The 18,743-nt window shown below is 37.6% G+C and overlaps 1 protein-coding gene across 2 annotated transcripts in view; it reads right to left on the bottom strand.

The window, feature by feature from the left end:
* Map3k3 (mitogen-activated protein kinase kinase kinase 3) overlaps positions 1 to 18,743 on the bottom strand; it is a 74,387-nt gene that overhangs the window by 30,868 nt on the left and 24,776 nt on the right. For both annotated transcript variants that reach the window (XM_015504794.2, XM_048798134.1), the window contains 3 exons: positions 14,624 to 14,664; positions 9,536 to 9,635; positions 5,167 to 5,280 (listed from right to left, as the gene is read on the bottom strand). In XM_015504794.2, the coding sequence (XP_015360280.2) occupies positions 5,167 to 5,280; positions 9,536 to 9,635; positions 14,624 to 14,664 (255 nt within the window). The remainder of the gene's footprint in view (positions 1 to 5,166; positions 5,281 to 9,535; positions 9,636 to 14,623; positions 14,665 to 18,743) is intronic.

Here is an 18,743-nt window from a genome sequence, read left to right as displayed (position 1 = left end):
GACAATTCACTATTTGTTCAATGTAGTATTACAGCTTCAGTGATAAATAAGCAATGAGATCTGGTGCCCAGTTTAATGGGTAATGACCCAGACATGGAGGAATAACAGGCATTCCTGTAAAAATCTACCAAACAGAAGAGAGAGCTGTAAATACCCTCTCATAAAATTCTCTAGAGAGCTTTGGAAGAATTGCAGGAAACTATTTCAGCAGCCAAATCACCTGCTGCAAGGGGGTCAGAAAAGAGAATGATGGTAACTTCCCTGCCCAACAAAATTATCATCGCTAAATACTTAACAACGATACTTTAAAAAGTAGCTCAATATGCTCCTTCCCCAATCATAATCACTCCCTGAAAATTAAGGTATAAACATCTTGGTTGCTTCAAAATACCAAGGTTTACACATAAATCATCTTAGGATCACATTCAACCAGGAAAAACTATGGGAGGCACCATTGTGCTAGAGGTCAAGGACCTCAGAATAGGGTCAGCAGCTTTCCTGTACCTACCCCCATGAGGTGCCAACCCAGTCAAGTCAGCAAGGGAGCCCTAGAGAGAAATCAAAGCAATAATGGGGGGCTTTGCACTGAGAAAGCTTAAAACAAAACAGCAGAAGTGAGTGAGAGATGTCAGGGTGTAATTACAAATATATGCAAAGCACTATTGAAAGTTTGAATGGGAGCTCAGGATTTATCAACAATTTAGGTCAACATTTCTACTTGCTTCTCTATGTCCTCTACCCATAGGAGAAGGAAAAAAAACAAAACAAAAAAAGTCTGATCTAGACAATCTCTATATCCTGTCCCCCAGAAAAAAAGGTTTCCCGCTCCCAGGGGCATGTCCAGCTGCCAAACAGCCTTCTCTATAGTCTCCCTATGCAAGACTTTATCACATGTAGGGCTGTCTTGACAAATTATCTTACTCTAAGGGGAAGTCTAAACTAAAGGGAAGTGAATATTCTTGCTGAAGCCTCTGAAGTGCAATAGTTCTGCCCAGAGAAAGGTAAAAACAATCAAATCCATACACAGGGGAAAGCAGGTTTGTAAAGGGCAAAGGAGGGCCATAGCTCTGCAGTCAGAAAAAGAAGAGCTGCATGATGAGCACCCCCAGTGCACCTGCTTGGGTGAAGGACTTTACACATTGTGAGACTTCACTGAATCTTCGTAGTATAAATTTGAAACGTGCCAAAGAACATCCACACTAAACCTTCTGTTTTAAAATTTAAAGGTTGAGGTAGGAAAGTTCATGCCAGCCCACACTTAGACTTGTGAAAGGAAAGGCTGAAATTTGGCAACAGGCTGAAAAGCAGGTGAAGGGACTGGGTGAAGGTTTCATAGTCATACTCTAATACATATATGTACAAACCGTGGAACCTTGTTAAAGTGCAGATTCTGATTTGGGTAGGTAGGTCTGTGGTAGAGCTCAGACTCTATATTTCTAATGACCTTCCAGGTGATGCTGATGCTGCTGTCCACAGACCACACTATTAGTTGTGAGGTTTCAGGAGCTGAGGCTTGCTTCAATATCAGATAATGCTACTCACCTCTAGCTGCCCATTAGAATTGCCTGTGGAATTTACGATGTCTCAGACCGACTACAAAAGAACCTCTAGGGATGGGGCTCAAGCACTGATAATTTTTAAATGTCTCCAGGTGATTATAATAGTCAGCCAAGTTTTGAAAACCTTGATTTAAGAAATAAGAAATATGACATGGTAAACAAAAATGAAGTTGTTACAAAGAATTACAGAAACTTGAACAAGATTCAGAAATAGGAAAGAGAAAGGAGGAAGGTGGGACAATACCAAAAAAATGACAGGGGACTGTCATAGAGTGATAGGAGCCACAGGTGTGACATGTGTAACAGAACATTCTAAACACAGCAGCTAGAAGGTGGTATTTGATCATTCCATGAAAATTTCACTGAAGGACTCTATGGGAAGCAGTATGTTGTGGCTGACACAAATAATATGAAAAGTTACTAAGAAACTAGATGCATCAAGATGAACAGTGAATGGAAGATAGGAGATCAGCAGAAAAGTAAGTTATAAAAGTTGACGCATGAATGATCTCAATAAAAGATTTGGAGATAAGACACAAAAGAACAAGTAGATTCAACTAAGCAGAGGGAAAACAGGAGGGAGAGAGGTTGCTTTAGTTTGGTGCATGAAAATATAAGGTAAGGAATGGCACACAGGATCTTATTCATAGCATCCTGCTTTAATGGTTTAGTTCTGCTCATGAGGCTGAGGCAGGAGGATCACAAGTTTGAGGCCAGCCTCAGCAACTTAGCAAGGTTCTAAGCAACTTAGCGAGACCCTATCTCAAAAAAAAAAAAAAAAAAAAAAATCCATTTTGAAATTACATAATTTCAGAATACAAAGCCATGTTTACCAACTATTATACAAGTTCTGCCAGTATTCCAGGCACATTCAACCAAATTGAGCCTAGGTGAATAAATCTGTGTGTTCATTATCTATATTCTTAAACGCTTTGATATTTTAGATTATATTCATGCTTAGACTGTCTTTCTAACCAAAGAGTTTCAAGCTTTTTAACTTTTCACATAAAAAAGTGATCCCAACCCCTTGAAATTTCTGTCTTCTCTAGGACTTTTTCTAGTCAGTTATCTTCTGAGATGTGGGGAATAAAATGATACATTATCTTACAAGCTTTCCTCATAGGTAACATCATACTTTCTGACTACTAATGATATACAGCTATAGAGAGGCACAGGCAAGATTTTCCAAGGACTACAGTAATTTTAAGATCTATCTCAAACTAAAAAAATAAAAAGGGCTAGGAGTATAGCTCAGTGGTAAAGTGCTGCTGGGTGCAATACCCAGTAAAAAAAAAAAAAAAAAAAAAAAAAAAAACAAATGCCACATCGATGCCTCTTTTTCTAAGGACCTTGTTTTCAGAAATCATAATAAATTCAATATAAGGGGCTGGGGTTGTAGCTCAGTGGTATAGCACTTGCCTAACATGTGTGAGGCACTGGGTTCCATCCTCAGCACCACGTAAAAAATAGATAAATAAAGGTATTGTGTTCATCTAGAACTAAAAAAAAATTTAAAAAATAAATTCAATATAAGTTTTATAAAATTTAAAATCACCATAACACATTTATTATTTTTATTTATTTTTGCATATGCCTCTTCAGGTTTTGGCCATATGTATATATATTTATGTTAATGTTTTCATGGTAGTCATTCAATTTTCTAACTTATTTTTTCACTTAAATCACAAACATTTTTCTATGCTAATATATAATTTCATAATTATAATTTATAAGCATACATATTTCTCTTTAATAGATATACCATAATTTAATTAAATAACTAATTTTTGTTGTTATTGTTGTCATTTTATCCATACTGGGGCTTGAACCCAGGGGCACTCTACCACTAAGCTACAACTCCAGTCCTTTTAATTTTAAAACAAGTTCTTGCTAAGTAAACCAGGCTGGCCTCAAACTTGCAATCTTCCTGCTTCAGTTCCCAAGTCACTTGGAGTAAATCTTTCAAACACCTCTGAGTGTTGTGGCAATGTCTGAAACCATGTGCACCCCCTTAGTGACAGGAATGCTGATGTAAAGAACCAGTTTTTATGACTTCTTATTAGGAGATCAGAGGATCACAATCACAATCAGGAGTGCTAGCCCTCAGTCAAGCAATCATTCAACAACACTTCAATTCTAGTTTCTTTTGTAAGGAAGGATTTTGCTAAAAATGATCTCTGCTTAACTCTTGCTAACAATTCAAGAAGCACTAACATTTTATTTAGTGAATAGGTGGGGAAGGGCTCCAAAACAATGATATAGTTCCTGTTCTTGGGGAGTTATAATCTTGTAGGGCAAAACTTACAACTGTGCAACAACTAGATGGCAACAACTGAACAACCTACAGACCAGTGGACAAATTATATCCAATGACTAAAGGAATTAAGAATAATCAAAATGGCCTCAGTCAGAAATGCTGACTACATGATAGCAGGTAAATCAAAGTGGATCCTAAAATAAAAGATGATAGCAATGAACTGGCAAAGAGGTGAAAGGAAGAATGGTGGGCTCTATAGTATGATGAAGAATGTAGATAGATAAGACTGGGGAGATAAAAGCAGAGACATTCAGTGTTGAACCCTGGATGTTAGACTAAATTCAGATTTTACACGATAGGCAATAAAGAAGGGCTATATGGAGGAGGTAACTTGAACAGAGAAATGAAATATAATAACATGAAATGATACTTTCCCAAAACATATTCAGAAAAAAAGAAAAGATACATTGGGGATCAAAAAGAACTCTCCTTATGCACAGGGACATACCCATTCTCTTGGGTCTCCTCCTAATCAATAAGACATCCGATTACACAAGTCTCTTCAGAAAGTAGATGGTCATGAGTATCATTCCACCTAAACTCTACCCTGCTATAGTACATTCATAGTTCTCATGCAGCCGTGTCAGTTGTCCACAGTTGCATATCTTCAAGTGTAAGGAAAGGAAAGAGAGCCAAGAAACTTTCAGGAACACACATCTGAAGAAATCTGGCAGAGGAATTAGTGAAGAAGACAAATTCTAACTGCAAGTGTTCTCATGAAATGTAGGCTCTCAGACAATTCAGCAGGAAAAAAGTGTATGGTGTAGTTCCCCATTTCTGACAGCCCCTATAGATTGCCTGCCACTTGGTAGGGCAGCAGCTGGCAAGTTACAAGAAGCCCTCCAGCCCATGGCCTTTTTTTCTATTGCACAGATGGAAAATTTGTTTCCTAGATGTGTCTCAAGGGAGAGGCCAGACTGCTGAGCTGTGGGAGTTGGATTCACAAGATGTGATAGTCTCAAGTCCTTGAGAACCTTTACTAAACATCACCTCTACACTAATCAACTCTCTTGTGGTGGGGGCAAAATCTAATTGAAAACAAATATAGAGAAAAGAATTTTCTCCTTTATCATAAAGTGTTTTCCATAGTTGTAAATTTGAAACTGAATCTGGCTCTCTATGAAATCAAACACAGAAGGTTTGCTGGCCACCAACAATAGTGGGCTGGCCTGTGTTATGCCCATACTTTGGCAGAGGCCATGGAATATAAGATTCTGTCAAGCAACAAGGTAAGCCTGAAGGAATGCAAGCTTTGTCTTCAGTTGCTGGCCCATAACACAGGCTACTTACATGGTTTCTGTCCTGGGACAGCAACAATATCCTAAGGCTTTTCATACTTGAGCTTCTATCCAAAATGTCAATTGCTTTATCAAGATCATCTTGGTTTTTCAGCAGGATGGAGAGCTGTGACATGGGACACAGAAAAATTAAATCATAAAATACAACTCTACTTCAATGTTTAATTTGCAAACATAAAAATTAAAAATAAGTTTGGAGAAAAAAACAATCTCATTGGATACTATGGGTCTTAAAAGATCTACATGAAATCGTAATTTTTTTCCTTCAAGTATACAATTCAATATTTTTTAGTAACTTTTCAGAGTTGTGCAACCATTACCATAATTATTTTTTCTCCCCAGAGTAGGGGTTCTAGGGATAGAACCCAGGGGCACTTTACCATTGAGAGATGCATACCCAGGCCTTTTTATTTTTTATTTTGAAACAGGGTGTCACAAAATTGCTAAGACTGGCTTTGAACTTGCAATTCTCCTGCCTTAACCTCCTCAGTTGCTGGGATTACAGGTATGCACCACCACAACTGGTACCACAACTGTTACCACAATTTTTTTATATATATATATTTGTTATTGATAGACCTTTATTTGTCTATTTTTTTATATGTGGTGCTGAGAATCAAACCCAGTGCCTCACACATGCTAGGCAAGTGCTCTACCACTGAGCCACAACCCCAGCCCACAATTAAATTTTAAAAGATTGCCATCACACCAAAATATTTCTTGTACCCATTTATAGTCACTCCCTCTTCCCACCTCCAGCCCCAGGCAGCTACTAATCTACTTTCTGTGTCTATAGATTTTCTGGACATTTAATTTAAATGGAATCATGCAATTTATACATATTCAATTCAACTCAAAAATTTGCAATCATTTACATCTATCTTCTTTCACTTAGCTTAATGTTTCTAAGTTCATCCATGCTGTAGCACATCTCAGTACTTTTTCTTTCTTTTTTTTTTTTTGGTATTGGGGATTGAACCCAGTGGCACTTAACCACTGAGCCACATTCCCAGTTCATTTTTTCATATTTTATTTAGAGATTAGTCTCACTAAGCTGTTTAGGGCCTTGCTAAGTGGCTGAGGCTGGCTTTGAACTTGCAATCCTCCTGCCTCAGCCTCCCAAGCCGCTGGAATTACAGGTGTGTGCCACCATGCTCAGACTCAGTACTTTTTTTGAGATATTTTCTGAGAAGAGCGTCCTCTCTAAAAATACCCTTTATTCCAAAGCATCAAATCCTAAACAGTTAAAGGTCCCATATTTTTACCCAAAGTAAGCAGTTGAGTCATGTCCCACCCTATCTCCCATTGTGCTGACAAAAACAGAACAAGCAGGAAGAGAAAAGTATAAGGAGGATGGGGGAATGGAAGAGAATGAAAATTCATTAAAATAAGAGCACAAGAGCTGAGGTTGTGGCTCAGTGGTAGAGCGCTCACCTAGCATGTGAGAGGTGCTGAGTTTGATCCTCAGCACCACATAGAAATAAATAAAATAAAGGTATTGTGTCTGACTGCAACTAAAAAAATTTTTTTAAATAAGAGCACAAATTTAATTTGAATGTTTAATATCTTAATGTTTAAAGGGAAATTCAGTGACTAGAACCTGAAAACTACCTACTCTCTTTTCATTCCATTGAAGTATTAAAGAGAAGGTTTTAAGGATACAGATAAGTCTCACTCACTGTTAAATGCAGAGGGCACTGAATACTTAGATGCAAAAATATGCTTTGCCCAGGACTAGCAAATGCCAGATCTTACACATGTGTCGTAAAAACAAAATCAAGCAAAGTCCATTTAATTTATTCATTTTCCAATTTAAAATACAGATACATGACAGAACCCCAAATCCTAAACTGGGAAAAACAAATAGTAAGAACAGTGTATGTGAGTGTACTGAGCATCCCCAGCCCTTTTCTATTTTTATTTTGAGACAGGGTCTCACAAAATTGGCAAGCTGTCCTTGAACTTGTGATCTTCCTGCCCCAGATTCCAGAGTAGCTGGGATTATAGGTGTACTCAACTGCAAGAATAGTATTTAAATAAAAATTTCAAAACTACTCATAGAAAGGAAGAATGTTTTGCAAATATATCATACTGCAAAATAATTCCTTCCTGGGGGATAGTCAAAATAGGAATAAATAAGAACTGTTTGCAGACAGTATAAAGAGATCATTGGAATAGGTATTAACTTTCAAAACAGCTATAATTTTACAAATGCGTAAGAGTCTGGTACACAGAATACACAAAGAACTCTTAAAATTCAACAATAAAACAACAATCAATTTTTTTAAATGGGCAAAGAAGTTGAGCAGATATATGTCCCAAGATAAACAAATGGCCCAACACACACGAAAAGATGCTCAACATCAGCAGTCATTAGTATAAAGCAAATCTAAATCATGATGACACACAATTTCAATCTACTAAGAAAAAGATGGGCTGGGTTGTAGCTCAGTGGTAGAGTGCTTGCCTAGTATACGCAAGGCAGTAGGTTTGATCATCAGCAAAACATAAATAAATAAAATAAAGGTATGTGTCCATCTACAGCTAAAAAAAGTTTTTGTTTTTTTTAAGGAGCTGCGGGTATAACTCACTGGTAATAAATAAATAAATAAAATCAAGGTATTGTGTCCATCTACAACTAAAAAATTAAAAAGAAAGAAAGAATACCTGGGTTCAAGCCCCAGTAACGGGGTGGGGGTGATATATATAATATATATGTATATGATGTATATATAAAATTTTTTAATATTTATTTTTTAGTTGTACTTGGACACAATACCTTGATTTTATTTATTTATTTTTATGTGGGGTGCCAGGGATCGAACCCAGGGCTCTGCCCGTGCTAGGCGAGAGCTCTACCGCTGAGCCACAACCCCAGCCCCTTATATATATAAATTAAATAAAACCTCAATGAGTTTTTCACTTGGGATTCTCAAATCCTGACAGGGTAGAGTTTAGGAGCAAAACAAAAGAAAGAAAATGAATTTTATTTATTTATTTTTTTGAAGAACAAAAAAGATTTCTTTATTTATTGTCTTATGCAATGTATACCCACTGCTGCTGGTCCTTAGACTGCCAGAGAAAATCCTCACTTGCTTACAATAAATCTCAACTCTGGTAACTCAGGTTTCCACCCTGAATGCAGCATTAAAGCTGTGTTGAAATGGAATAAGCACAGGCTTATAGCCAGATGGATCCATTTTCTAACTCCATCTCTTTCACATAGGGGCTTGCCAATGAAGGCCAATAGTACAACCAAAACAAGGAATTTTAAATTAACAAAATATAAATTGGTCAACTCCTGATCATTGACATTAGTAAAGTATGGACAGCAAAAAATAGTTTAGATGCATGATCTAAAATAATTATCTAGATTTGGCTTTAAATTAACATCTATACAAACATTTAAAATAGGGAATGCTCAATATTCTAAACAGTTGTTAATTGACGAAAGAGTTTCAAAATAGATTTAGGGACATTTAGGAACATGTGGTATTTTTTTTTAGGGACTTTTTTTTTTTTTTTCCAGTACTAGAAATTGAATTCAGTGCCTTGCACATGCTACACAAGCATTCTTCCACTGTGCGACATCCCCAACTCTACATCTGGAATTCTTTTATTTTTGGATATTGGATATTGAACCCAGGGACACTTAACTTCCAAGCTACATCCCTAGCCCTTTTATTCTGAGAAAAGGTCTTAGTTGCTGAGGCTGGTTTTGAACTTGCGATCCTCCTGTCTCAGCTTCCCATCATTGGAATTATAGATGTGTGTCACTATGCTCAGTTAATACTCTATTTTTTGATAAGTCTGTGCTGAAAAGAAAGATACACCTATAAAATGTAAAGGAGACAGAATAAGTTCTGGCCCTGGTATCATACCTGGTTCCACCATGAAATATTAGATCTACCTACACTGAATGAGTAGGGGGAATGGAAATAACTATGTTATCTCTCACGTAGTTAAAAAAAACCCAGAAATCCCAGAGTTGTTAGAATTAAGAAAAGGGGCTCCAGAAAATGAAAACCTGCAGATGATATTAGAGGAACAAACTAAAAAATATAAAAAATGCTCAATTAAGCAGTAAGAAATAAAAGTAGGGGGGCTGGGGATGTGGCTCAAGCGGTAGTGCACTCGCCTGGCACGCGTGCGGCCTGGGTTCGATCCTCCGCACCACATACAAATAAAGATGTTGTGTCCACCGAAAATTGAAAAATAAATATTAAAAAAATTCTCTCTCTCTTACAAAAAAAAAAAAAAGAAAGAAAGAAAGAAAGAAAAGTAGGCATCTCTTCCTTTTTTTTTTTTTAATTTCTTTAAGCAGCTATTTCTCCTGTCCCTGCACGGTTCATCTCTCTTACCTCATTGTTCATGTAATGTAGATCAAGAGGTTGGCCAAATACTGTTGTCACCTTGTGCTCCACATCTTCATACCTCACAGGCCGGCTGAATGCTATAATTCTGAAAAGGAACAGGCAGGTTGATTTAACTATATATTTACAATGTAGGTTTTAGAATGACCTGAACATATTTTCCCTTTCTTCTCAACATAGGATTCTCTTTTGTCTTTCACTAAGTTTGCTTTTTTTCTATTGTTTCCTTTTATTTTCTTATTTATCTTTCCCTTTTCACCCTTCACCTAAACATCTCTCAAATCTGACAACAGCTCTTGCAACCTTTGCTCAATCTCAGTTTTTCCTTCTACTACTTTAGCTTGCACCTTTCTCCCAATGACAGCATCACAGCAGGCCACTGGGCTTAAGAACTATGTTCTAAATACTCTTGTTAGGAAATAAGCTAAAAAAACTCAGAGATTGGGGCTGGGGATGTGGCTCAAGCAGTAACGCACTTGCCTGGCATGCACGGGGCGCTGGGTTCGATCCTCAGCACCGCATAAAATAAAAATAAACATGTTGTGCCCACCGAAAACTTAAAAATAAATATTTAAAAGTTCTCTCTCTCTCTCTCTCTCTCCCCCCCCCTTAAAAAAACAATCAAACAAAAAAAAAAACTCAGAGATCAAACCACTAGGTCTGAAAACATGATCTTAAATCCTAAGGGACTCAACTCTTAAGAAGTGGAAGATCTTTTCCATTGTTCATTTTTGAGATGGCACAGAAATCTCAATACTGACTACTTTCAGAATTAGGATTTCCTACCATGGAATTATAAAAATTCCCTTAAGTTTTTGATATGCCAGTGTCTTAACCAGTATCCTATCTGGGCATGAAAGTAGTGTTGATACTGAAGCTTTTCTAGGGAGATTCATTAGGTCAGTACAAACAACAAGTTCTATAAACATAAAATAGAGTAAAAACTTCAGTAAAGAAGTATTAAAATATGATTTGTTATTAAATACTCCAGCAAAATTAAAAAGTAGGAGAGATAAAACGATATTGGCAAAATATTGGTAACGTTATAGCTGGATGACAGGACCATGGGGGTTCAGTATAATAGTCTATCAACTTTTGTGTATGTTTGATATTTTCAGGGTAAAATGTTTTAATCAATGTATTAGGCTAAATTATACAGGGCTGCTATCAGTCAATCATTTTTGATATCCAATAGGTCCAACCCAACAAGGTTCTAAACTAACTGAAATAGGCAAAGAGAAAAATTAAAAAGAGAACATCAAAATTAATTTCTCTTCCCCCCCCCCACCTGAAAATATTGGACTAAAAAGTAAAATCTTGGCCAGGTGCAGCAACACACATCTGTAGTTCCAGGTATTCAGGAAGCTGAGGCAGGAGGGTCACAGATAACTTAGGTCCAACAGTTCAAGACTAGCCTAAGCAATATGGTGAGACCCCATCTCAAAAAAAAATTCTTAGGGGCTGGAGCTGTGGCTCAGCAGTAGCGCACTTGCCTGGCATGTGTGAGGCACTGGGTTCAATTCTCAGCACTGCATATAAATAAATAAAATAAAGGTCTATCAACAACTAAAAATAAATAAATAAATAAAATTCTTAAGAGTGGGGAAGGTCTTCCTAAGTGTAACATAAAATATAGAAAACAAGGAAGAAGGTAGACTTGAAGACAAAAATTTAAACTTGCAATGGCAAAATAAACCAAAAATTTTTTGTTTTTTGTTAAAAAAAAACAACAACAAATATTGACTTAGAGAAAATACTTAACAAAGAATCAAAAAGACAAAAAATAGAAAAAGAATTTATAGAAGAGTTATGAATGGCTAATGCACACATGAAAAGATATTCCATGTAATTGGTAAAATCTCTCAGTACACTTATTCAGGACAAAAATCACACTAGGGGTAGAGCTGCAGGGCTCAGTTACAGACTCTACATTTTTTGCCATCCTCTATGCTGACAGGAAGAAGTATGTGGCTCTTTCATATCTTCCCTGCTCACCCAGAGTGGGAAGTGCTATAACCAGAGGAAGAAGCAATCAGCCACAGGAAAGATGGATCTAAGCCATTGGGTTTAATAAAATATGACCAGATAAAATTTCTTTAATGTTCCTCTGAACTATACTGGCTCCAAGGAGCAGTACAAAAAACCTTCATCTAGAATTGTTATTCAATATGTCAGTCATTAGCCATGTGTGGCTACTTTAATTAATTAATTAGGGGGGTACCAGGTGCTTAACTTCTGAATCCAGAGGTACTTAACTTCTGAACCACATCCCCAGCCCATTTTATATTTTATTTTGAGACAGGGTCTCACTAAGTTGCTGAGGCTGGCTTTAAACTTGCAATTCTCCTGCCTCAGTCTCCTGAGCTGCTGGGATTATAGGCATGTGCCACCGCACCCAGCTTCAAATTTAAAGTATTTGAATTAAAATTAAAATTCGTTTGTCAGTCTCACTAGCCACACATGTCTAATTGGCCAGTATATTGGACAGCACAGATACAGAACATTTCCATTATAGCAGAAAGTTCTACTGGACAACTCTGATAGGATATTACTATACACTATAACCTACCCTTTAGGAAGATACTTTCCCCGTAATTTTTCTTTTGGAAGTTATATTGCCAACTATATTCATTTGTCTTCACTCGGAAAAATCCATTCGTACCTTCCCCCATCAACTGTCCCAAGCAGTGTTAGGTACTATCTAGATGCTAGCTAGATATGTTATCTTAGATAGAGGAGTTTTATGTAGCCTTTGGAAAGAATGGTTTTCTTGTCATTCCTAATATCAAATCGTATTCATCTCATCAGGGTCTCAGCAATAAGTCAAAAGGGGCTAGCCTTTCTGTATAAAAATGCCAGAAGTCCACTTAGATATCCATAGCACAGTACTAGAAAAGGATCAGAGATTAAATCTTCCTAATCCTGGTCTGGCAATGAGCAATTAAAAACCCTTAAAAGCTGCCCCCAGTCTGGTCAAGATCAGAAACCAGAACTTTTTAAGATTTGGTAGGGCCCAAGCTGCTGCCATGGCATGCACTAGTAGGCATTTTTAGGCCTGTGCTTCAACCAGGAATCTATATCCCGACAACAAACCCTATGTTATCTGCCATTGAGGTTTTCAAAGGGAAAAACTCCTCCTTTTCTGCCTGGAGGAGGGTCAGGAGTCTGGTCCCCACCCTTCTAAAACAAAGGGAAAGTGCAATGACCAACCTGGATACCTGATAGGAATGAATGGGAAAAGTTGCTACTTTTTTCCTCTTTTCTGTAAATTCTAATTCTGTAAGGGCCTACATTTAGAAAGATCCTACCATATTCCTTGTAAAAAGTAAAGAAACCTACAACTTTCTCTACAAAATCTTGACATGAAATATATGCAACTAGAGCTGTCTGGCAAAGAGCAGCTTGAACTTGGCTTCCCCGTGCTCTTTATAAAGTCTTCGATTCTACATATAGTACACAAACAGGGAAATGTCAGCTCAATAAAAAGAGAATACAGTTTTCAAAACCTTGATACCAACATTCTGCCACTTGGGGCTTCAGAAGGCCATTCCTGCCTGACCACCTTAAATATTTGTGGTTTTAATTTGGCAGCTTCTTTGAAACCAAACATACACACTTTCTCAGTGTAAGTCCGTTCACTGTAACTGCACACCACTTTGGGAACAGGGAATTCAGAAGAGCGTAACTGCATAATTAGGCTCCAACACAATTGAGCTTTTAATTTCATATCTACTTCTGAAAATTCTCTGCTATACTAAATTTGGCCATCCCTCCAAAACCCAGTCAGGTCAGAAAGTGTGAAAAGCAGCAACTATGAAGTGGCAATTTAACTTCCTTGTTTTTGGAAGAATGCAGAATGAGCAGCTGGGGACAGATCTCAGAAGACCTTCCTTCCTCCAGGCCTGAAATCCACATGGGAGAACAGGACTCTGGCTCCATAGGCCACACTTTCTAGGAGGTTTCTATCGGGTAGTCTCCGCCAACCTTGCAGGCTTGTGATTAGATCTTATTAAGGGAGAACTGCAGCCATCAATCTCCTCTGGACTTAGTGTCAAATTGGGTTGAAAGGTACCAGCTACAGAAAATTCCCAGAATGAAGGATGTGTGGAGGTACTAAGGTCCTCTTAAAGTAGGAAGATCTTCTCATTGGCATGCTCTTCACCTCTTCAGATGCTCAAACAAGGGGAAAAAGAGGAATAGCAATGGGAAAGAGAGGGAAAGAGTGGGAAATAAATACTGAAAGGCACACTTAGACACACTTAGGTACACATGGACCATATGCATACACATAACAGGGTTCCAAATATTGCTCAGAGTTCTGTATGTTTTTAAAATGTTTTTCCTTAAATAACCTGAGAAAGTAAGTGGAGTCACATTTTTTCCTCCACTGAGAGCTTCTACCTTGGCTTCCCCCAAAATAATAACAATAATGACAACAACAACTACTACTAAAATATTGACAATGGAGAAGACAGAAGAGTTGAGTAACATTATTTTCACCAATGAGGTAAAATTCAGAATAGACTTAAAAAAACAAAAACAGAAAGCCTTCCCTCTTTCTATGCCCTTAAAGGATCTGAAATCTTTTAAAACTGATGGACTTAGTATAGCTTCCCATGACCTAAAGACACATCATGAAGAAACTTTCAATTCACCCAACTTTCAATGGCCCCAATATAGACAAAGCCAGGGCAATTCTACAGAAGATAGGGATGGCATCATGTCACAGGACCATCCTGACCTCCCTCTAATGATCACAGGTGGCAGTTGTCTGGAAGTTCCAGTTGTCTAGAAGCCATGACTTGGAGTAGAAACAGAATTCTCATTTCCTCCCCTAATAAAATGGCAGATCTCACAATAACAGAATATAACAGAACATCAGCAATTGAAATGGATTCCAATTCTAAGATCAGAAACAAAGTTCAATTGGTAGGTGAAACTTTCCCCTTTATGCCCAATCAACCCCATGCTCCAGCCAGTGGTCCCACAGAGAACATGACAGGGTATTGCTTCCCAAAGTCAATACTGATAGCTTACATACACATGAACACAACCATCAATCGGAAGGCAACTTACCGTCTCTCCCCGTTGTGCTCAAATTTGATTCTGACATCACTCTGTCAAAAGGAATGATAGATAGGTTAGAGCAGTCTCTGACTTGTGTTCCTCTAGCCATTCCCAGGTAAGCCTTGGGCAGTCCTTGGCAACATTAAGCAAACATCACCATTAAGCAAACACCTGATGGCTCCTGGTCCAATTTTTCTACCCAGAAAGGCATTCCTTTCCAATGAGTTACAACTTCTAGTACTAACCTCAGGGGCAACAAAGCTCTTGGGATAAAATTCCTAGGTAGCTGTTCCAGCTTAACTGCCATGCTCTGAAACAGCAACTTTCTAGGTTCATACACTATTTCTACAAGTGGCTCTGGAATTTCTCCTACCAAATCACCTCCTGACCAAGATACCTTTACTGCTTGGCTGATGCAACTAAATAGAAAAAGAAATCTAGATGCCGATCTTTCTAGATGTAGACCTTAGGTAAGTTACTTATCCTCTGTGAGTTTTAGTTTTTCTATCTGTAGAATAGGGCTAAACACATCTTGCAGAGTTGCTATGAGAATTAGATGAGATAATGATAGTAAAATAACTGACAAGTAATAGACATGTGACAAATGGTTTTTGTATCTGCTGCTGCTACTGTTACTACTATCATGGATTTCACATGATTCTACCAAGGCTAACCTAGTGGGAATAAAGTAAGACCATATACAAATTACCTTAGAAACTGTCCCCAGATCTATCTGAAGTAACTATGCTGGATAGCATGCGAACTCTGGGAGGGCAAGGATCACATTTATCTTGTTTCTGAATCCCCAGTGCCCAACAAAGGGAGTGGCATATAATATTTGTGCTTAATAATATTTGCTAAATGGATGAGTGGATTGAAGAACAGAACTGAGTGTAAATGTCAGAAATAGGGGAAAGTATAAGTGCGAAAATGTTAAAGAATAAATCAAGAAAGAGATAGTGCAGAAGGCGTTTTAAAAATGACAGAAAAGGTGGGGCTGGGACTGGGGCTTAGTGGTAGAGTGCTTGCCTAGCACATGTAAGTCATTAAGTTTGATCCTTAGCACCATACGTGAATAAATAAAGTAAAGGTATTGTGTCCATCTACAACTAAAAAAAAGGGGGCCGGGGATAAGATATTACAGAAGGAAAAAATGAAAGAAGAAAAGGAAAGTATGATCATCAGGAAACCATCAAATAACAAATGAAGGAGAGAAAGAATTCAAGCTCAATGAATAAAAATTATATGGACAAGACAAATTAATAGATTGTGGCTTGGGAGGGAAAAATAGGACTTCAGAGTATCTAAAGAAGACAGACATCATGTGCATGTATGAATATGCAACAACAAATCCCAATATTATGTATAATTATAATGCACCCATAAAAATAAATTTAAAAAGATGAAGAATACTTAGAAATCAAAGATGACAGAAAAGGCTTGAAAGGTAGGAGAGTACACAAAGAACTCCTTTCTCCCTTTAGGGGCTAGAATGCTTTAGGTCAACTGAAACAGTGGTTCTAATTTACACCTAAAAATTATTGAGGACCCCAAAGTACTTTTGTTTCTGTGGATTATATCCATTGACATTTACCATATTAGAAGCTCAGAAAATTTACATCTTTTTTTTTTTTTTGCAGTGCTGGGGATTAGAACCCAAGGCCTAGTGCATGCAAGCCAAGCACTCAACCAACTGAGCCATATTCCCAGCCTTAATCTTATTTCTTTTTTTTTTTTTAATTTTTTTTAAGAAAGAGAGAGAGAGAGAGAGAAAGAGAATTTTTTTAATATTTATTTTTTAGTTTTCGGCGGACACAACATCTTTCTTTGTATGTGGTGCTGAGGATCGAACCCGGGCCGCACGCATGCCAGGCGAGCGCGCTACCGCTTGAGCCACATCCCCAGCCTCAATCTTATTTCTTTTATTCATTTAAAAGTAGCAATTAAGACTGGGGGTGTAGCTCAGTGGTAAAATGCTTGCCTGGCATGTGTGAGGCCCTGGGTTTAAGTCCCAGTACCACACACACACAGCAATTAAAATAAAAAATATAGACTTTTTGTTCAATATAATATTTATATTCATACTTAATATAGATTTTTACTTAAAAATAGTATTTTCCAAAAAATATACTGAGAAAATGCAAATCTCTTTTACACCTTACCTAAGACAGCTGGATTCTCATGTTTGTTTTTGTTTTCACTCTGTTGCAATGACATATATGGCTACTCTGGAAAACTGCACTGTATATTCTTAAGAGAATAAGGGTGAAAAGAGCAAGTAACATCTAGTATTATAAAAAGTTTTGACCCTGAAATAGTCTTAGGAACCTCCCAGAGGATACCCAGACTATATCACTAAATTAGAATATAAGAATACCATCCTCTAGTCCATTATTTTAAACACAAGGAAAGTGAGGCTCAAATAGCTCAGTATTCCTGGAAAGTACATGTACTAAAAAGTAGACAGCAAGGCTCCCTTGAGGGACAAGGCCTGTAATGTGATAACTCTTCAAATATAGCCCTGAGTAGGTACAGTGGCACATGTCCATAATCCTAGCAACTCTGGAGGCTGAGGCAAAAAAACTGCAAATTTAAGGCCAGCCTGAACAATTTGGTGAGATCCTGTCTCAAACTAAAGGGATGTGGGTGTAGCTCAGTGAGAGAGTGTCCCTGGGTTCAGTTCCTAGTACTACAAAAATAAGAACAAACAAACAACAAAAAAAAAAAACCCCAAAACATACAGCCCTGATGTTTTCTTTTCATATAACCTATAAGTCATTTTATCAATTAATAATAACACAATAATTTTTAACATTTATTGAGCATTTTCTTGTTTTCTTTTTTTAAAAATTGTTTTAGTGGGCAGCCACAGTGGCACATGCCTGTAATCCCAGTGGATCCGGAGGCTGAAATAGGAGGATCACAAGTTCAAAATCAGCCTCAGCAACTACAAGGTGCTAAGCAACTCAGTGAGACCCTGTTTCTAAAGAAAATACAAAATAGGGCTGGGGATGTGGCTCAGTGGTCTAGTGCCCCTGAAGTTTAATCCCTGGTACAAAAAAAAATTTGTTTTATTTTGAGACAGAGTCTGCTAAATCAGTGAGGTTGGTCTCAAATTTGCAAACCTCCTGCTTCAGTCTCCCCCCAGTTACTGGAATATAGGCAGGGGCTACCTCACCCAGCTTATTGAACTTTAAGGATTGTGCCCATAGGCACTTTGCCACTGAGTTGCAGCCCCAGCCTTTTTTATTTTTTATTTGAGATGGTCTCGATAAATTACTGAGGCTGGTCTCAATCTTGCAATTCTCCAGTAATAACCTCCCAAATTGCTGGTATTATACTTGTGTGCCACTATGCCTGGCTTGAGCATTTTCTATGTACCAAGATTGTCCTAAGCATATTATATGTTTATTAAACTAATCTGCACAATAGGTATTATTATTATTCCTATTTTACAGAAGAAATTGAGTTACAATAAGGTTAAGGAAGTCTCCCCAAGGTCAAGTTATCACTGCTTAAAAATCTGTGGAAGACTAGCTCTTATCTTAATTACCATGTTATGCTACAACTTAAGTGTCACATAGGTAAATGTTTATTTCACTCACAGATGCAGGGTTTTAATGCAAGTACTGAGGAAGGAAACTATCACTGGGCTTAGTGGCACACACCTATATCCCAGCAACTCAGGAGGCTGAGGCAGGAGGATCAGAATTTAGCAAGGCCCTAAGCAATTTAGTAAGATCCTGTCTCAAAAATAAAAAATAAAAAGCGCTGGGGATGAGGCTCAGTGGTAAAGCGCTCCTGAGTTTAATCACTGGTACTCCTGGAATAAATAAATAAATAAGAACACCAAAGGAAGTTACGTGACTCACTTTTTGGAACTTATAAAGAAAGAGATGGAAAACTCTATATCTGGCATAATAGTGGAGTCAGAACCAGGAGACAATCATGCAGCAAACTGGGAAACCAGGAGGGGAGCCTTTGGCTGAGATTATGGGTAGATGGAGATAAAGGAGATAGAACAGGAAGGTAGGCTGCTCCTATGGATCTGTATTCTAGGTAAACATGCCCCCACACACACAAGGGCATATATATATATATATATATATATATATATATATATATATAT

This window comes from Marmota marmota, unplaced genomic scaffold (assembly GCF_001458135.2).
Source record: "Marmota marmota marmota unplaced genomic scaffold, marMar, whole genome shotgun sequence".
Classification (NCBI taxonomy): domain Eukaryota; kingdom Metazoa; phylum Chordata; class Mammalia; order Rodentia; family Sciuridae; genus Marmota; species Marmota marmota.
Note: the sequence above shows the minus strand (reverse complement) of the source record. Positions and strands in the feature narration are given on the sequence as shown.